Raw genomic sequence first — 21,872 nt, 5'->3', positions numbered from 1 at the left:
GACTTTAGGTGATGTTGTGTCAGTGTAGGTTCATTAGTTGTAACAAATGTACCACTCTGGTGCACGATGTTGATAGTGGAGGAGGCTGCACTTGTATGGGGGCAAGGAGTATATGAGAACTCTATTTTTTTCTCAATTTTGTTGTGAACCTAAAACTTCTTGAAAAAATTAAGTCTATTAAGAAAAAACTACAGTGAGATACTATTACACATCCATCAGATTGTTAAAAATTTAGGAGCTTAAAAACATCAGTATTTGTTGATATGGAGCAATCCTAGCAATTATGCATGCCTGAGGGGAATGTATATTGACAAAACTACTTTGGAAAATAATTTGAAGTTATCTAATAATATTAAACATGCACAAACCCCATGAGTCAGTGATTCTACTGTTAGGTACATTCCCTGTGGAAATTTCCTTTAAAAAAACCAACTGAAAACAACTCAAATGTCCATAACATAAAATTTGATATATTAATACAATGGAATATGATATAACAATAAAAAATGACGAATGATGGGTATATGCACCAACCTGGATGAGTCTCAGAAATGTAATAGAAAAAGGGAAGACTATATTAGATGTGGAGTCCAAAACATATAAAATTTAATAATGCATTGATTAGCTATATCATAGTTTTAAATTTCTACTGGTGTCTCCCTTGTTTTACATTGTCCATACAACTATTTTGATGCCATATAACAGAAAGTTAATTATGTGTCTGCCTTTCCCACTTGTACTACACTAGCACTTTTAAGGTAGGGTTTGTATCTTACTATCCTCAATAGGTAGGGCCCAGAGCTCAGAATGTAATGAAGCCTTAATAAAGCCTTATTAATTTCAATTAGCATTTTGTATTTAATTTCAATTAGTTGGTTTGGTTAGGTTATTTGGTTATCTGAGTATCCTCTTATCTCCAAATCTCTTTCTTCTGATAGGCTTGGCAATTTTTGCTTTGTTTTTTTATGCCATTTATCTTCATCCCTGTAACAATTCCTATATGGGGAATACAGGTTCTCAGGCTAGAGATACAGAGAAGCAACTGTAGAAGGAGACATTTTCATTTAATCTTTCAGTTTCCTGTAATATAAACTCTAACTAGTTTGGGTAATTTAAATTTAGCTCCTTGTTATTGTTCCTCAAATTTAAAAATAATAGTGGATAATTTAAATAATTTAAAGACAACAACGCTAATGACATGGTGTCAAAAGAAATTATTTGAAAACATTGCTATAAAATATTACACACTACCTGTAATTGGAAATTTCCAGTATGAAAATTTTGAGAAATAAAAACACACTGAGATTTAATCTTTGCCTTTGATGGTCTTTGTCTGCATCTCTCATCAATTGTTTTAAACTTGCAATCTTGAAATATTTCTCTGAAAAATATTTTATAGAGAATATTATTAAACATGAATTATAAAACAAAATTATTCTGTTTCCAACAGTTCTACATAAACGTTTTAAAATCAGAATATATTATATATTTATTTTTAAAAGCACAAATCAACTTATATATTCCCTTTTCATATGTTACTGATTTCATTACACCTATTTTGTCCATAGAACATAAATTAAGCTACTTCTTCGCAGGGTTAATATTTCCAGTTTGAAGATTAACCATCAGTTTTTGATAACCTTCTCTCTGGTTGTGAGATAATTAATCGATTTAATGTCAATTAGTCTTTTCATAGATTTGCCTTTAATGGCAAAGGAAATTAAATGAAATGGAACTCAGTGGCCAATTTTATATTTAATAATGTCTCTGGCAAAAGTAAGTAGAAGGAAACTGAATTGAAACTAATGACTTACAAGGGAAGAGTACCTGTGATCTTTATGCATGCAGTCACAAGAAATTTTGAGAGAAGGTTAGAAATAATGAAGCAGCAAGTAAACTGATCAAAGCGGATCAAAGATAGTTAAGTATAAAGGAATGTAGTTTCTAATAGTAATTCTAAACTTAACAATTTAAAAAATAATGCTGATTGCCTTTTCTTCTTTCCGAGGTACTAGAAATTTTCCAAATTAATTCAAGAGATCATATTATGTTACTTATTGCAGTATTAACAATTAAAATTCATTCATTTATTGAATTCAATTGACTTAACAAATATTTACCGAGTACTTACTATGCGCCATGCATTAAACTGGATGTTGTATATACAGTGGCAGGGGAAAAAAAGCACAGCCACTATACTCATGGAACTGTCATTGCTCTCATGGAGCTTAAACACTAGCAAGGAAGACAGGTATTAATAAAACAATCACAAGAAAATGAAAAATTACAACTGTGGAAAGTGTTATCAAGGAAAGCTACCTGCTACTCTATGAGTATATAAGAAAGGGAATTAACTTGGTTAGAGAGGTCAGGGAAGGCTTTTCTGAGGATGAGATGATTGAATTAGGCATCTGAAGAAATGGGAGTAGTTATTAGATAGAGTGTAGTGGAGGAGGGGAGTTGTAGGAGTAAGAATATTCTAGTCAGAGAGGATATCAAGCGCAAAGACCTAGTGGCCAGATTAGGACAGTGTAGCAGAAGCACAGAAAGCAAGAGGGAAAGGTGGAGATGAAACTGGAGAGTGTGCATGGGCAGACATGCAGGGCCTTAAAAGTCATGTGACTTTGTCTTCATCCTAAAAGCAATAGCAAGTCCTTTATAATGTAGTGGGAATGGGGTGGAAGGGTGGGGTGACTTGATCAGATCTGCATTTGGAAAATATCTGGCTGAAGTGCGAAGAAGAGATTAAATGAGGAGTATAGTGAAGGTAAAGGGTCAGTTATAACTCTGTAGGACTATGTGGGGGATAATGATAAGTTGGATAAGGTAGTGTCAACGATAATGGAGAGAAATGGATAGATTTGGGCAATTAATGAAGTAAAATAAATAGAACTCGGTGATGGTTCGAATTTAGTAGGGGTGGGAAAGACAGAGGGAGATATCAAGCATGTCTACCATCTTTCAAGGGAAAAAAACCAAAACAAAACAATCCTTCCTTGACCTCACAGTTTCTTCCAGTTTCTGCCCCTTTCAGCAACTCCCCAACATCAAAAAAAAAAAAAAAAAAAAAAAAGCTTCTTAAAAGGATGTATATACTTGTCTGAATTTTCTCTTGTACTTTACACAAAAGTCAGCTTCTGAACACATCACTCCACCAAAACTGTTCAAGGCTACCAATAACTTCCATGTCGCTATTCCAAAACTTATTTCTCTATCCTCATCTTTTTCAACCTTTTTTTTTTTTTTTTTTTTTTTTTTGCGGTACGCGAGCCTCTCACCGTTGTGGACTCTCCCATTGCGGAGCACAGGCTCCGGACGCGCAGGCTCAGCGGCCATGGCTCACGGGCCCAGCCGCTCCGCGGCACGTGGGATCTTTCCGGACCGGGGCACGAACCCGTGTCCCCTGCATCGGCAGGCGGACTCTCAACCACTGCGCCACCAGGGAAGCTCAAACATTTTCTAATTTTGACTTGCTTGACACCACACATCTTTCTGCTTTTCCTTTTCAGATGTTGTAGATTCTTCCTACTCTTTTTCTATATGTCTAATATTGGTGAGCTGAAGACCAGTCCTATGTTCTTCTCTTTAAACAATCACTCCCTGGTTAGTCTCATCCAGTTGTATGACTTTTTTTTTAATTGGAGTATAACTGCCTTACAATGTTGTGTTAGTTTCTGCTGTACAATGAAGTGAATCAGCTATATGTATACATATATCCCTTCCCTCTTGGACCTCCCTCCCACCACCATCCTACCCATCTAGGTCATCACAGAACACCGAGCTGAGCTTCCTGTGCTTTACAGCAGGTTCCCATTAGCTATCTATTTTACACATGGTAGTGTATATATGTCAATCCTAATCTGCCAGTTCATCCCACACTCCCCTTCCCCCCATGTCCACCCATCGGTTCTTGTGTCTGCATCTCTATTCTTGACCACAAATAGGTTCATCTGTACCATTTTTCTAGATTCTACATATATTAGTTAATATACAATGTTTGTTTTTCTCTTTCTGACCCACTTCACTCTGTGACAGACTCTAGGTCCATCCACACCTCTACAAATGACCCAATTTCGTTCCTTTTTATGTATGACTGAGTAATATTACATTGTATATATGTACCACGTCTTCTTTATCCATTCATCTGTCAATGGACATTTAGGTTGTTTCCATCTCCTGGCTATTGTAAATAGTGCTCCAATGAACATGTGTCCTTTTGAATTATGGTTTACTCAGGGTATGTCCCAGTAGTGGGATTGCTGGGTCATATGGTAGTTCTATTTTTAGTTTTTAAAGGAACCATCATACTGTTCTCCACAGTGGCTGTATCAATTTACATTCCCACCAACAGTACAAGAGGGTTCCCTTTTCCCCACACCCTCTCCAGCATTTATTGTTTGTAGATTTTTTGATGATGGTTATTCTGACCAGTGTGAGGTGATACCTCATTGTAGTTTTGATTTGCATTTCTCTAATAATTAGTGATGTTGAGCATCTTTTCATGTGCCTCTTGGCCATCTGTATGTCTTCTTTGGAGAGATGTCTATTTAGGTCTTCTGCCCATTTTTGATTGGGTTGTTTGTTTTTTTGATATTGAGCTGCATGAGCTGTTTGTATATTTTGGAGATTAATCCTTTGCCCATTGCTTCATTTACAAATATTTTCTCCCACTCTGAGGGTTGTCTTTTCGTCTCGTTTATGGTTTCCTTTGCTTTTAAGTTTAATTAAGTCACATTTGTTTATTTTTGTTTTTATTTTCATTACTCTAGGAGGTGGGTCAAAAAAGATCTTGCTGTGATTTTTGTCAAAGAGTGTTTTTCTTATGTTTCCCTCTAATAGTTTTAAAGTGTCCAATCTTACATTTAGGTGTTTAATCAATTTTGAGTTTATTTTTGTGTATGGTGTTAGGGAGTGTTATAATTTCATTCTTTTACATGTGGCTGTCCAGTTTTCCCAGCACCATTTATTGAAGAGACTGTCTTTTCTCCATTGTATACTCTTATCTCTTTTGTCATAGATTAGGTGACCACAGGTGCGTGGGTTATTCTCTGGGCTTCCTATCCTGTACATTTGATCTCTATTTCTGTTTTTGTGCCAGTACCGTACTGTTTTGATTACTGTAGCTCTGTAGTATAATTTGAAGTCAGGTAGCCTGATTCCTCCAGCTCCACTTTTCTTTCTCAAGATTTCTTTGCCTATTTGGGGTCTTTTGTGTTTCCATACAAACTGTAATTTTTTTGTTCTAATTCTGTGAAGAATGCCATTGGTAATTTGATAGGGATTGCATTGAATCTGTAGATTCCTTTGGGTAGTATAGTCATTTTCAAAATATTGATTCTTCCAATCCAAGAACATGGTATATTTCTCCATCTGTTTATGTCATCTTTGATTTCTTTTATCAGTGTTTTATAGTTTTCTGTGTACAGGGCTTTTGCCTCCTTAGGTAGGTTTATCCCTAGGTATTTTATTGTTTTTATTGTGATGGTAAATGGGATTGTTTCCTTAAATTCTCTTTGTGATATTTTGTTGTTAGTGTAGAGGAATGGAAGAGATTCCTGTGCATTAATTTTGTATGCTGCTACTTTACCAAATTCATTGATTAGCTCTAGCAGCTTTCTGGTGGCATCTTTAGGATATTCTATGTATGGTATCATGTCATTTGCAAACAATGACAGTTTAACTTCTTTTTTTCCAATTTGTAGTCCTTTTATTTCTTTTCTGATTGCCATGTCTAAGACTTCCAAAACTATGTTGAATAAGAGTGGCGAGAGTGGACATCCTTGTCTTGTTCCTGATCTTCGAGGAAATGCTTTCAGTTTTTCACCATTGAGAATGATGTTTGCTGTGGGTTTGTCATATACAGCCTTTATTACTTTGAGATAGGTTCCCTCTATGTCAACTTTCTGGAGAGTTTTTATCATAAATGGGTGTTGAATTTTGTCAAAAGCTTTTTCTACATCTATTGAGATGATCATATGGTTTTTATTCTTTAATTTGTTAATATGGTGTATCATATTGGTTGATTTGCATATATTGAAGAATCCTTGCATCCCTGAGATAAATCCCACTTGAGAATGGTGTATCATCCTTTGAATGTGTTGTTGGATTCTGTTTGCTAATATTTTGTTGAGGAATTTTGCATCTATATTCATCAGTGATATTGGCCTGTAATTTTCTTTCTTTGTGATATTTTTAGTTTTGGTATTAGGGTGATGGTGGCCTCGTAGAATGAGCTTGGGAGTGCTCCTCGTTCTGCAATTTTTTGGAAGAGTTTGAGAAGGATAGGTGTTAGCTCTTCTCTAAATGTTTGATAGAATTCACCTGTGAAGCCATCTGGTCCTGCACTTTTGTTTGTTGGAAGATCTTTAGTTACAGTTTCAATTTCATTACTTGTGATTGGTCTGTTTATATTTTCTAATTCTTCCTGGTTCAGTCTTGGAAAGTTGTACCTTTCCAAGAATTTGTCCATTTCTTTCAGGTTGTCCATTTTATTGGCATACAGTTGCTTGCAGTAGTCTCTTATGATCCTTTGTATTTCTGTGGTGTCAGTTGTAATTTCTCCTTTTTCATTTGTAATTTTATTGAGTCCTCTCCCTTTTTTTTGGATGAGTCTGGCTAAAGATTTATCAATTTTGTTTATCTTCTCAAAGAACCAGCTTTTAGTTTTGTTGATCTTTGCTACTGTTTTCTTTGTTAGTATGTCATTTATTTCTGTTCTGATCTTTATGATTTCTTTCCTTCTACTGACTTTGGTTTTGTTTGTCTGTTTGTTTGTTCTTTTTTCTCTAGTTGCTATAGGTTTAAGGTTAGATTATTTATTTGAGATTTTTCTTGTTTCTTGAGGTGAGATTGAATTGCTATAGACTTCCTCTTAGAACTGCTTTTTGTCATTGTCATCTGTTTCTATGTATTTTTTTATTTCCTCTTTGATTTCTTCAGTGATCTCTTGCTTATTTAGCAGTTCACTGATTAGTCTCCATGTATTTGTGTTTTTACAGTATTTTTCCCTGTAATTGATTTCTAATCTCATAGCATTGTGGTCAGAAAAGATGCTTGATATGATTTCAATTTTCTTAAATTTACTGAGGCTTGATTTGTGACCTTGGAAAATGTGATCTATCTGGAGAATGTTCCATGTGCACTTGAGACAAAAGTGTATTCTGCCACTTTCGTGTGGAATGTCCTATAAATTTCAATTAAATCTATCTGGTCTATTGTGTCATTTAAAACTTGTATTTCCTTGTTTTCCGTCTGGATGATCTGTCTTTTGGTTTAAGTGGGGTGTTAAAGTCCCACACTATTGTTGTGTTACTGTCAGTTTCCCCTTTTATGGCTGTTAGCATTTGCCTTATGTATTGAGGTGCTCCTATGTTGGGTGCATAAATATTTATAATTGTTATATCTTCTTCTTGGATTGATCCCTTTATCATTATGTAGTGTCCTTCCTTATTGCTTGTAACAGTCTTTATTTTAAAGTCTATTTTATTTTATATCAATATTGCTACTCCAGCTTTCTTGTGATTTCCTTTTGCATGGAATATCTTTTTCCATCCCGTCACTTTCAGTCTGTATGTGTCCCTAGGTGTGAAGTGAGTCTCTTGTAGACAGCATATAAATGGGTCTTGTTTTTGTATCCATGCAGCCAGTCTGTGTCTTTTGGTTGTAGCATTTAATCCATTCACATTTAAGGTAATTATTGATATGTATGTTCCTATGACCATTTTCTTAATTGTTTTGGGTTTGTTTTTGTAGTTCCTTTTCTTCTCTTGTGTTTCCCACTTAGAGAAGTTCCTTTAGCATTTGTTATAAAGCTGGTTTGGTGGTGCTGAGCTCTCTTAGCTTTTGCTTGTCTAAAAAGGTTTTAATTTCTCCATCGAATCTGAATGAGATCCTTGTTGGGTAGAGTAATCTTGGTTGTAGGTTATTCCCTTTCATCACTTTAAATATATCGTGCCACTCCCTTCTGGCTTGTAGAGTTTCTGCGGAGAAATCAGCTGTTAACCTTTTGGGAGTTCCCTTGTATGTTATTTGTCATTTTTCCCTTGTTGCTTTTAATAATTTTTCTTTGTCTTTAATATTTGTTAATTTGATTACTATGTGTCTTGGCATGTTTCTCCTTGGGTATATCCTGCCTGGGACTCTCTGCACTTCCTGGGCTTGAGTGGCTAATTCCTTTTCCATGTTAGGGAAGTTTTTGAGTATAGTCTCTTCAAATGTTTTCTCAGACCTTTCTCTTTCTATTCTTCTTCTGGGACCCCTATAATTCGAATGTTGGTGCATTTAGTGTTGTCCCAGTGGTCTCTAAGATTGTCTTCAATTCTTTTCATTCTTTTTTCTTTATTCACTCCTTGGCAGTTATTTCCACCATTCTATTTTCCAGCTCACTTATTCGTTCTTCTGCCTCGGTTATTCTGCTATTGGTTCCTACTAGTGTATTTTTCATTTTAGTTATTGTGTTGTTCACCACTGTTTGTTCTTTAGTTCTTCTAGGTTTTTGTTAAACATTTCTTGTATTTTCTTGATCTTTGCCTCCATTCTACTTCCAACATTTTGGATCATCTTTATTATCATTACTCTGAATTCTTTTTCAGGTAGGTGCCTATTTCCTCTTCATTTGTTTGGCCTTTTAGGTTTTTACCTTGCTCCTCCATATGTAATATTTTTTTTTGTCTTATCATTTTTTTTTGATGTGTGGGACTGTGCTCCTGTCTTACTGGTTGTTTGGTCTGACGCTTCCAACATTGGAGTTTGCAGACAGTTGGGTAGAGCTGGGTCTTGGTGGTGAGATGAGGACCCCTGGGAGACCTCACTCTGATTAATATTCCCTGGGGTCTGAGGTTCTCTGTTAGTCCAGTGGTTCAGACTTGGTGCTCCCACCACAGGAGCTCAGACCCGACCCCCCCAGCCCATGAACCAAGATCCTGGAAGCCACATGGTATGGCAAAAAAAAAAAAAAAAAAAAAAGAGAGAAGAACAATAAGAAGGAATAAAAATTAAATAAATTTAGAACACTAACAGATATATTAGAAAAAATAAAAATATAAATGAAACAACAACTGAAAGGTAAAACGGAACCACAATAGTAGGGAAAAAAAAAAAGGGCCAGAAAAGACCTTGGCTGTGTGCGGCGAGGCTTAAGCAGGGGCAGGGTTTAGGCAGTGGGTGGTGTCTGGGCTCAGTACGCACATGGCTGGAAAAGGCCCTGGTGGGAATGGGGGGCAGGGCTCAGCATGGCTGGAGGGGGCTCAGATTGCCTCTGACCTCAGAATGTGGAGGATCATGCCCGGGACCCCAGCAGGCTTGCAGGGTCCCGAGTGGTGGCAGGGAACACTAGTCCCATTCCCCCGATCTTCACATCCCCTAGGGTCCCTCCCTGTTCACCTCTACTCTTCCCCCTTCTCTTGTTCCCACGTCCCCAGGACCCATGTGGATGGAGGGTCCTCAGAAGGTGGAGGACAAGACCTGAGGCCCCAGCATGCTCCCCGGGGCCTGAGTGGGCAGGGGAAACGCTGGCCGCATTCCCCTCTGATCCTCCAAACCCCTGAGGGTCTCTCCCTGTCCCTGTTAATCTCCTTGTGGTGAATGGGTCTCTCCAGGCATGGGAACCCCTTCCCTCTCCCAGTCACCCCTCAGGGGTGCCAGTACCATCTCACCTCCACTTCTCTTCCTCCCTTGCTCCTTCCAACGTCCTACCTAGTCACTTGGGGGTTCCTCCCATCCCCTTGGGTGTCAAGGCCACCCACCAGCATCTGGCAGCTGCCCTAGTTGTGAGGAGATGCAAACTCCATGTCCTCCTACTCCACCATCTTGACTCCATGCCCCCCAGTTGTATGATTTTATATACCCTCTATACATTGATAACCTAAATCTTCAGCCCTGATTTCTCCCCTGAAATTCACACATGTATATCTGACTGTCTAACATTTTTACTTGGATGTTTCATAGGCTTTCAAACTTACATCCAAAATACAACTCCTAGTTTACCACCACTCCCTCAACTTGTTTCCCTCCCAATCACCTCCTCATCTCAGTAAATGGCATGATTAATTACTCAGTTGCTCATGATAAAAATGTAGGTATTAGCATTAACTCTGCCATTTCACTTATCTTTCCTTATCTCATCCAATCCATCAATAAGACCTGCTAACTTTACCTGCAAAACTACCCCAAGTCCAGCCCCTTCTCTTCATCTCCTCTACTTCCATATTAGTCTAAGACACAATCATCCTTAACATGGACTGTGCAGTAGCATCCTAACTTGCCTCTCCGCTTTTACCCTTGTTCCATTAACATACAGGATTCATAGACACATAAGAAAAATCTTTTAAAAATATGAATCAGGGCTTCCCTGGTGGCGCAGTGGTTGAGAGTCCGCCTGCCGATGCAGGAGACGCGGGTTCGTGCCCCGGTCCGGGAAGATCCCACATGCCGCGGAGCGGCTGGGCCTGTGAGCCATGGCTGCTGAGCCTGCGCGTCCGGAGCCTGTGCTCCGCAACGGGAGAGGCCACAACAGGGAGAGGCCCGCGTACCGCAAAAAAAAAAAAAAAAAAAAATATGAATCAGAACTCTCCTACATTGCTGACGGGAACGTACATCCATCTTGGAAAACTGTTTAGCAGTTTCTTTTAAAGCTAATCATACTATCCACCAATTCTACTCTTACCCAAGGGGAGTGAAAGCACATGTACAAAAAGATTAGAATGTTCACAGCAGACTTATTTCCTAAGGGCTAGATGTTGGAAATGACCTAAATGTCCATTAACAGAAAAATGGATAAACAAACTGAGGTAAATTCATACAATGTAATACTACTCATTAATCAAAAGAATGAACAGATAAATGCAACAGCATAAATGAATCTCAAAAATATTACATTAAGTGAAAAAAGCAGACATAAAAAGTCCATTTATATGAAGTTCAAGAATAGGCCAAATTAATCTATGGTGATAAAAATCAGAATAATGACTGCCTCTGGGTAGGAGGTGGGGAGAAATTCCTGGAAAGCAGGATGAGGGATCCTTACAGGATGATGGAAAATTTCTATATCTTGACTGGGGTTGTGATTACATGGGAATATATTTGTTGAAATTCAACATCATATATTTAAAATCTATATCTCAAATTTTTAAGTGTTATTAAAATGTAAATCATCTATAGGTGGCATTGTAGTCTTCAAAATGGGAATAATATTACTGCAACTTCATGGGGCGGTTATGAGGTCTAAATGAGATAACTACATATAAAGCACTTAGAACAGTATGCAGTAAACCCTTGATTTTAGCTATTATTATGATGATAATATCCTTCCCTTGCTTAAAACCTTCTGATGGCAGAAATAATAAAATGTAAATTCCATGTTTTAGCCTACAAATTCCTGTGTGATTTGACCCTTATCTCCCTCTTTAATCTCATCATTATTTCCGTCTCACTTCAGTCTACTCACACTGACTTTCTGTTTACTGAACAATACCAAGATCATTCCTACTTGGAGTTTCTGTACTTGCTATCACATTAGCTTAGAAAAAAGCTCTTCCACAGGGTCGTCACATGTCTGGCTTCTTTTTTTAATCTAAGTCTCAGATTAAATACTACCCACTTGAAGAGACATTCCCTGACCACTTTATTTGTTAATTATCTGTCTCCTCCCAGTGGCACTGCAAGTCTGTGAAAGAATGAATTAGTGAATAATTTCTGGTTTTCTGACTTGTGCAAGTGGATAGATAGTATGTATTCATTTGCTGAAACAGGGAATACTGGAAGAGTGTGTGGGAAGATCGTATTACAATTTAAATTTTTTAACATGAGCCAAAGCAAATACTGAACCAATTAAATAATAAAAAAACACCAAATTTTAGGGTTGAAAGGAACTGAGGTATCAAGTATCTTTTTTCCATCTCCGGCAAAAGACTACATTTAGACCATACCAGAGATTCTGTCAGCTCTCTTCTTAAATATCTCCTAAAGAAAGTCTTTTTCTCTCAGTAATGTTTTTAACCTCTAAATTAGTAGTCAAAATTTTAAAAGTTTTCTAGCCTTCTATTATAATTCAAACCCATGTCTTCTACAGAATAAAATAGATCTCGTTATTTCTTAAAATTTTAATGCATGAAGATTGCTATTATACTGCTCAGACTATTATACTACTAGGACTTCTCTTTTCAGGCTACTCTAAACATGTAAAGTTTTCTCTCCCCAATCAAATTACAGAATCAGTATCATTATAGTTATTTAAATTTAATACCATTTGAGAAACTCTTTCACTGAATTTTTAAAAGAAAAAAAGTCAAATATTCTAATAAATCTTACCTTCGTTTGCAAATCAGGAACCACAAAGCTGATGCCAAAGCAAAGAAACCAATTCCCAAAATAACAGCACCAGCAGCCAGAAAATAGGTTAAGTGGTTAGAAAAACCTATACAAATAAATTATAAAAGATTATTTCAGGCATATACCTTCATTCTCTATGTAAAATTAAATGACATAATAGCTTAACACATAATGTAGTGTTAATAACACATAATGTGTGTTAATACACAGTAACACCCATAAAAACACACATAATGTGCATTAATAACACATAATGTAGTGTTTAAGACATTAATGAGGAGGTTGGGAGACCTGACTTCTGGTCCTTTGCAATTCTAATAAATTTCAAGATCCTGAGTTTGAGAATTACTTGGGGCCTCATCCTCATTAGGGCCCAGGGCACATTTCTTTGACCCTACCAAAATTTGAGACCTAGGTTTTGCTTGTTTTTATACAGCTGTCACCTCCTTTCTTCTTATCTAGTTGTCTCCCTTTCCAGACCAGCTGTGAATTTTTATGCTACTTTTCCAGTATCATTCTTTGCAGTCCTTCAACATAAGAGGATTTCCATTTTATGATTTTTATTATCAATCACTACAAGGAGGTAGGTGAGGGTTGTAAAGAACAAATACGAGGAATTTTTAAAGACCTTAGAAATCTTTAAACATTTTATCTCTACTTTTTCTCAGGAACAGTAAAAGATCATAGCCAAAAGCTAAATAAAAACAATGTAAATAATGATATATCACAGGTTTATAACTGGAAAAGCCTACAGGAATTATATGGTATAACTCCTTCATTTTCCAGATGATAAAACTGAGGCCCAGGTGAAAGCAGTAAGTGAAGTAAGGTCATGCAGCAAATTAAGGGCAGTCCTCTGTTTTTTTCTATTATCGTATCCCTGCTACCAAACATCTTAATACTGGTATGTATTAAAAAGAATTAAGAATAAAGAAAGCATGAGATATTTATAGTTAGGCTGGTCAAGTATTCATTAAGATTCTGAAATCTGCTACCTAAGCATAAAGCAAGCTGTAGAAAGCTTTCACAGAAGGCTGTATAGAATTTGAAGGGCCTTAAGACAACTTAGGAGTATATTATTTTGGGAAAAAGTGGTTTTAAACGTATAAATCTAATAGAAGATCTTTATGTGTGAACATATTGTAAGTTCCAGTAAGGGTATGAGGTGATAAAGACTTTGTTGTTCCCATACTTTTGTTGTTTTCTAAGTAATTTCCAACTTTCTAGACAGTGCTTCTCAAATCTTAGTTTTCTTTGGGTTCAGAAATATCTACATTTGGAAATTAATTAATGGTACAAAAAAGTTACATAAGGCTATTTATCAAAGTGAAACAATATGAAAAAACACCTCCAATTTTCATTTTTATATATGAAAAAATATAGATATCATGGACCAGATAATTTGTTGTGAGGGGCTGTCCTGTGCATTGTGCCAAAGGTATCTCCAAGCATTACCAAATGCATTCTGATGGGCAGAACTGCCCTCAGTTGAGGTTCACAGGCATAGTGGTATAAGGAAATATCAGATAGGATTAAATGATAAAAGCAAGATAGATAAAACATATATTTTTTAAAAATTTAAAGATATAGTTGTGCTCAAATATAAGATATATATTTCTGTGGATGAAAGTAGAAAAGCAACACAAAGAAATAAGTAGGAGCTAAAACCACAAGCATGCTAGGCACCGAGATCTGGAAGCAGGAATTAACTAGAAGCAGAGAATATCAGTGAGAGAATTCCCAGACCAAGCCATCCTCTGGCGTGGTAAATGACCAACTCAAAAGAGGACCAAGGAGGAATCTTGGAAATTATAAATTAAAAAATTTTAAGATGGAGTACATGCTTCTTTAAATACAAAGAATTAATGAAATGAAAGATAATACTGAGAGATTCACCCAATTACATAAAAAAGTGAAAAATATGATAAATTATGAGACTTGGAAAAGATTAAGAGCATATAGCATAAAACTAATAGGGGTCCCAAAAGAGAGAATAGAGAAGTAGCAGAGAAGCAATATTAAGAGATACAGCCTAAAAAGGTTTTTTCTTTTCCTTTTTTAAAATTAATTAATTTATTTTTGGCTGCGTTGGGTCTTCATTGCTGCATGCGGGCTTTCTCTAGTTGCGGTGAGTGGGGGCTACTCTTTGTTGCGGTGCACGGGCTTATTGCAGTGGCTTCTCTTGTTGCGAAACACGGGTTCTAGGCATGCAGGCTTCAGTAGTTGTAGCACGCAGGCTCAGTAGTTGTGGCGCATGGGCTTAGTTGCTCTGCAGCATGTGGGATCTTCCCGGACCAGAGATTGAACCCATGTCCCCTGCATTGACAGGTGGATTCTTAACCACTGCACCACCAGGGAAGCCCAGAAGGTTTTTTCTTTAAAAAACTTTTTTTCAATTTACACATACTAAAATTCACTTGTGTGTGTGTGTGTGTGTGTGTGTGTGTGTGCAGTTCTGTAAGTTTTGACAAATATAAAAAGTATTTAATCACCACCACAACCAAGTTACAGAAAACTTCCATCACCCCAAAACATTTCCTTGTACAGCCTCTTAGTAGTCAAGTACTAACTGCTGGCAACCACTGATTATTTTCCATTCCTATTCTCTATCCTTATATTTTTGCCTCTTCCAGAATTTCGTATAAATAGAGTAACACAGCATGTTGTCTTTTGAGTCTGGCTTTTTTAACTTAGCATAATGCATCTGAGATTCAGCCATGTTGTTGCATGTATCAGTAGTTTGTTTCTTTTTATTGCTGAGTAACATTCCACTTTATAGATGGACCACAGTTTATTCCCCAGCTAAGAGACGTTTGGTTGTTTCCAGTTTGGGGTTGTTAGGAATAAGGCATACTATACATTTGCATACAGTTGCTTATTTGAACATAAATTTTTATTTCAGTAGGCTCATATAACAAGTATATATTCAAATTTATGAGAAACTACCAAACTGCTTTCCAAAGTGGCTGTTCTGTCTTGCTTTCCCACCAGCAAATACAACAGTTTCAGTTGCTCTGTATCATGGCTACCACTTGATATTGTCAGTTTCATTTCGGCCATCCTAATAGATGCACAGTGGTATCTTACTGTGGAGATACAGTGGTATCTTCCTTAAAAAAAAGGAAAGGAAAAAACCCTTTTAAGCTGCATCTCTTAATATTGCTTCTCTGCTACTTCTCTATTCTCTCTTTTGGGACCCCTGTTTTAATTTACATTTCTTTAGTGAATAATTATGTTGAGTGTCTTTCCACATGCTTATTTGCCATCCATATATCTTATTCAGTGAAGTATTTGTTCAAATCTTTGCTGATTTTTTAGAATTCTTTATATATTCTGGATACAAATCCTTGGTCAGATACATGATTTGGAAATATTTTCTCCCATCTGTGGCTTGTCTTTTCAATTCTCTTAATAGTGTCTTTCACAGAGCAAAATTTTTTAATTTTAGTGATATCCAATTTATCAACTTTTTTCTTTTATGGTTTGTGCTATGGGCTGTATCTAAGAACTCTTTGCAGGTCACAAAGATTTTCTTCTATGTTTTCCTATAAAATATTTCTAGTTTTATGTTTTACATTTAATTCATGATTCATTTTGAATTAATTTTTGCATAAGGTGAGAGGTAGGGGTCAAGTTTTTTGGGTTTTTTTGTTTTGGGATATGTGTATTCAGTAGTTCCAACACTATTTGATGAAAATACCATCCTTTCTTCATAGAGTTCCTGTTGCACCCTTGTCAAAAATCAATTAGCTATATTTGTGTCAGTCTATTTCTGGAATCTCTATTCTGTCCCCTTGGTATACTTTGTCTATTCTTTCACCAATAACAACAATAATAATAATCTAATATTTATACAGCAAATACTATATGCCAGGCACGTTCAAAGTGATTCACTCATTTAAATTCAAAGATGTTCGCTCATTTAATTCTCACAACTGTATAAGCTAAGTATTATTATTTCCCCACTTTACAGATGAGGAAACAGATGAGGCAAAAATGAGGTTAAGTAACTTGCTCAAAGGCATACAACCAATAAATGAGAGAACAATAGTAATTAAAAAATTGCTAAAGTCCTTCTTTACCTAGTATAGACAATGAATAACTTTAGATTTTGTTAGAAAAACAGCTAGGTATAAATGCTAAATATTTAAGGGTATCATAAAAGAGGATATCTAAATGGCCAATAAATATATGAAAACTTCATTAATAATCACAGAAATGCAAATTAAACCACAACGAGTCAATACGACAACCCTGTACAATGCCTAAAATGAAAAAGATGGAAAATATCAAGTGCTGTCAAGGTGGCAGAGTAACATGAATTCTCACTCACTGTTGGTGGGAATGTAATTTTCTATAATACTTTGGAAAACTGTTTGGCACTATTATTAAAGCTGAACATATACATACCCTATGACCCAGCAACTCTTAGACATATACCAAACTGAAGTACATATATATTTTCTTAAAAATATACGCTAGAATGTTGATAGCATCACTTTTACGTGTGTATGTTGATAGAGACACAAACTGGAAACTACCCAAAGGCCCACTGATAGTTAAACAGATAAATTTTAAAAGTTTTATTGATTTAAGGAAGCAAAATGTTCTATAACAATGGGAAAGAATAGAGTACAACTATGCACAACAAAGTGGATAAATTTCATAAATAATGTTGGGCAAAAGAAGGCAAACAAAGACATCAGGGGGGAGTTCAGGGATGCTGGTAATTAACGTACTGTTTCTTGAACAGGGTGCTGGTTATAGACATGTGTTCAGTGAAAATTCAAGCTTAACACTTATGACTTATGAATAAACTAGATCTATATGTATCATCATAAATAGAACTGAAAAACCTAGTGTTCAGTGAATAAAGCGATTTCCATAAATTTATATTCATTATTCTAATCACATACTGATTCCATTTATGCACATTAAAAGAAAACACAAAATAATACTTTTTAAAAAACAATGTGACAGAAGTATTAAAATACACCATACTCATGATATTGGTTGTGTCTGGGGAGGAAATGAGGGGAATGGGACTATGGATTGAATATGAATTTAAGACTTTACCTGTAATGTTTTCTTTAAAAAATTAAAAATCTGAAGTTTATATGACCAAAAAATATTTATTTAGTAGAAGATTACATGAATGTTTGTTATTCTTTGTCCTTTTCTTTTTACTTTTCTGGTTTTCTCAAGTATAAAAAATATAAAAACAATAGGATCTCAATTTTGTAAAAAAAAGAAAGAAAGAAAAGAAAAAGGGAGAAACATACTTTTATAAGGAAAATAATCAATATTGGCTACTCCTGGGGTAAGGGCTTAGTTATAATTTTCCACTCCAGACTTTTCTGTACATTCAGATTTTCTAGCATGAGAATCTTAGAAAAATCAGGAACAAAAATTTTTAATCTTAATATGTGATTCTTGACTCCTTTACTTAATACAAGTCTCATTGCAGCAACTTCTCTATTGTTATCACTGTGTTTACAGCCTACTTAGCTTCCTCCTCCTTAAGATCTCTGCCCTCCTCTTTATCCTTTTTGTAATTCTCCATTAGGGAAGAAAATAGGTGTGACTAGTAAAACACCATTCTAGTCCCTGGTTTAAATGGGCCATTTATATCTCAGGGGAATTCCAGTGAGCTATAGAGAATATGAAAGTTCCCAAACCACTTTACCAAGAGAAAGACAAATTACATATTTTCTAATACCTCCAACAAATCACACTTTATCTATAAATCAATCTGTAAAATGAAAAGGCTTGACTCTATGATCATTAAGATCCCCTCTCACTTTGAAGATTTAGTCAATATATAAGTTAAAGAAACACTATATACAGAGGTAGGAGTTTTACTTTCTTGACTCTGCCCTTAAGTATGCTATCTAAAGTAATGACTCCTCACTTTCAACAGTCACTTTATTATATGACCCTGTTTCTTCGTCTTTAATAATTGCTATAACAAATAGTCTTTTTTACTTATTGGTTTACTGTCTACTGTCTGTCTTCTTCTACTAGAAGATAAATCTTTTTCACTCTGGTATTCTTAGAGTTTAGAATAATGACTGGTTACTCAAAAATGATTGACAATTCAATGAATAAACGATAGGCACTGTGCTAGATGTTAGTATTAGAAAAATGAATAATAAAGGTATGTGGGTTTTTCTTGTTTTTTTGTTTGTTTGTTTGTTTTTTGGCTGTGCCACTCAGCATGCAGGATCTTAGTTCCCCGACCAGAGATCAAATTTGCACCCCCAGCTGTAGAAGTGTGGAGTCTTAACCACTGGACCGCCAGGGAAGTCCCTAGGTATGTGGTTTAGTAGGAAGTTCATATATGTGGAAAAGAATAAGTGCAATTAAAAAGGTATTATAGGCATTATAATGGAAGAAATAAATACAAAATACAGATACAGGAAGATCTGTAGAAAGATAGGGGAAAAATTTTTTTTAATTCCATAGTCTAGTTAAACATGGTTTGAGAACTTTCTATTGCCACACCCTTGTCAAGAATTGGTGACTGAGGACTTCTTTGGTGGCACAGTGTTTAAGAGTCCGCCTGCCAATGCAGGGGACACAGGTTCGATCCCTGTTCCGGGAGGATACCACATGCTGCAGAGCAACTAAGCCCATGCGACACAACTACTGAGCCTGCGCTCTAGAGCCCATGAGCCACAACTACTGAGCCCATGCACCACAACTACTGAAGCCCACATGCCCTAGAGCCTGTGCTTTGCAACAAGAGAAGCCACTGCAATGAGAAGCCCGCACACCGTAACAAAGAGTAGTCCCTGCTCGTCACAACTAGAGAAAGCCCACATACAGCAATGAAGACCCAACACAGCCAATAAATAAATAAATAAACGAACAAAAAAAAAGAATTGGTGACTAAAAGATAAATAACACATGGTCATAGAGTTTAAAATCTGGGGGGTACAACATTTAAACAGAATATTCATTACAATATTCTAATTATTATGATAATGACCTGTTGACAGCACTAAGACAACAGAGGCACTTTGACTAAGTGGAGGAACAGTTTCTTAGGGAACACCTAAGCTAAATCTTACAGAATGAGTAAGAGATAGCTAGCCAAAGATATTAAATCCTAAACCAGGGTATGACCCTTTCACCTTAAGATAAAACTTTCTCTCTATGCACAGTAACCTCCAGCTTACAGTTGATCCTTTTCTTACCATTTGCAGCCAAAACTCTTAAAATGAGAATTTCTACTTCACAACTTCTATTCCCAAGGTCATTAATAACTTCATTAACACAAAATTGAAAGGTCACTATTGACCATTCTCTCTCTCTCTTACCTTGGCATAAGTAAAATAAATTCATTTCGTTTTTCCCATTTCTCTGTCTATAATGTTATTGCCTTTATAGGTTCCTCTTCCCCAGTCTGTCTATCCTTTAACCTATCTATCTATAGCTGGATATATACATATCCTTTAACATATCTACATATGGATATATATAGATATATAAAGGATATAGATAAATATAGACACGGATATAGGTGTTACTTATCTGTATCTATGCCTATATCTTTAACCAGAATTACTATATATTTGTGTCAGGAGTAGTTTCAGATTGTCTTTTGTAGTGATTCCAGAACTGCATGTTCGGTTTTATTTTTTGAGTATTCAATACGTTTTTATTATACTTTCCTAGGGTTTTGCCAGATTTCGTCTCAGTTTTACTCCAGTTCAACAAATGCTTATTGAACACCAAATATGTGTGAGATACTGTTTGAGACACCAAGGGAGGGATAAAAGGCCATTGAAGTAAGAATGACTCCTTACCCTGAGGTTTAAAAATCTATAATAAAATATAAGCAGGGCTCATATGCAACTGGTATAAAAAGTTGACCACACTGATTTTTTTTTAGTTGTTGGCTGCTCTGATTGAATACAAAGCTAACTAGGAAGAACTTGTACTTGGAAGAGATACTTATTATGCTGGTTGGATTTTAATGTTATTATTTGAAAAATGGGACTCATATTACCTGTTTCATATAATTAGAATAAGGAATAAATAAGATAATGTTGCAAGGAATTACTAACATAGTAAAGAAGACGACATCTCAAACAGCATGCATATACCAGGCCATAAAGCAAGACTCAACAGTTTTATAGGATTATTACAGATACCACATTCTCTGACAATAATACAATTAATTTTAAATTAGTAACCTAATACATACTCTAGGAAAAGCTTCCATACTTGGAAATTTTTAATCACACTGTAAATAACTCTTGCATTAAAGAAGAAATCAATGGAAATTTGGAAATTACATAAAACTAATCAATAAAGAAGCACTATGTATAAATGCTTGCAGCAACAAAGCTGAAGACAAATTCAAGGGGGAAAAAAAAGCTGAAAATAAAATGAGCTTAGCATTCAAATTGCAAGTTGAAAAAGACAGGCAAATTGAGTCCAAATAATGTGGAGGAAGGAAATAAAAAAGAACAGAAATTAGTGAAAAAATATTAAGATTTTAGGTAAACACTAACAAGATTAACAAATCTCTAGTAAGAGTAACCAAATTTTAAAAAAGAAGGCACAGGTAAACAATTTCAAAGATGAAGAAAGAAAATAATTACAGTTACAGCAGATATTAAAATAAGAAAATACTTCCAACAAATTTATGCTAGTATATTCTAAAACTTATACTAAATTATATATACCTAAAAAGTGACTTACAAAAAGTGACTCAAGAATAGAAAACTTAAATGAACATGTATCCATTAAACTGAATCAACAGTTACAAAATTTCCCCCAAAGAAAGCAGCAGGCCCCAATAACTTTACAATTTCTACTGTATACCCATGATTCAAGTATTTCTTATCTTATACAAGCCCTTCCAGAGAATAGAAAGAGGTTTCTGGCTGTTTATCCAAATGTATTTTCCTCTTCTTCCCAGGCAAAAAGATAGACTACATGTCCCAGCTTCCCATACCATTAGGTGAAGCCATGCAACTGAGTTCTAACCAATGGAATTTAAATGGAAGTGATGTCATAAAAACCTCCTAAGCACCTTTCTCCATGTTCTTTCTCCCTTTAGGCTTGACTGGGATGGAGATGAACCTCAGGGAACTTTGGAAGCCATGTATCATCATGGATGTAACTGACATTTACAGAACACTCAACCTAAATGAAATGAAACACAACATATCAGGATTTGTGGGATGCCACCAAAGCAGTATGTAGGGGAAAATCAATACCAAAAAACTGCAGTATTAGGGAAAAAATGTGTGAATAACCTTAAAAACTAAAATAAGTAGAGCAAATTAAGTCCAAAGTAAAGAAAAGAAAAAAATCTAAAGACCAAGTGAAAACCAATGAAATAGAAAACAGAAAAACAATAAAGAAAATCAATGAAACAAAAACCTGATTCTCTGATATCTATATAATTGATAAACTTCTAGCTAGATTGACCAATAAAAAGAAAAAAGGCACAAATTATCAATATCAGAAATGAGAGGGCTTCCATGGTGGTGCAGTGGTTAAGAATCTGCCTGCCAATGCACGGGACA

The 21,872-nt window shown here is 35.7% G+C and overlaps 1 protein-coding gene across 1 annotated transcript in view; it reads right to left on the bottom strand.

The window, feature by feature from the left end:
* Positions 1-21,311, bottom strand: part of C2H1orf185 (chromosome 2 C1orf185 homolog) — a 31,979-nt gene extending 10,668 nt beyond the window's left edge. The window contains exons 1-3 of the mRNA XM_067712370.1: positions 21,296-21,311; positions 12,307-12,412; positions 1,252-1,381 (exon numbers count right to left, since the gene is read on the bottom strand). Coding sequence (XP_067568471.1) covers positions 1,252-1,381; positions 12,307-12,412; positions 21,296-21,311 — 252 coding nt within the window. The remainder of the gene's footprint in view (positions 1-1,251; positions 1,382-12,306; positions 12,413-21,295) is intronic.
* Positions 21,312-21,872: the final 561 nt, after the last annotated feature.

The sequence above is a fragment of the Pseudorca crassidens genome, chromosome 2 (genome assembly GCF_039906515.1).
Source record: "Pseudorca crassidens isolate mPseCra1 chromosome 2, mPseCra1.hap1, whole genome shotgun sequence".
NCBI lineage: Eukaryota > Metazoa > Chordata > Mammalia > Artiodactyla > Delphinidae > Pseudorca > Pseudorca crassidens.
The sequence above is the reverse complement of the archived record's forward strand: the minus strand, read 5'-3'. Positions and strand labels throughout refer to the sequence as shown.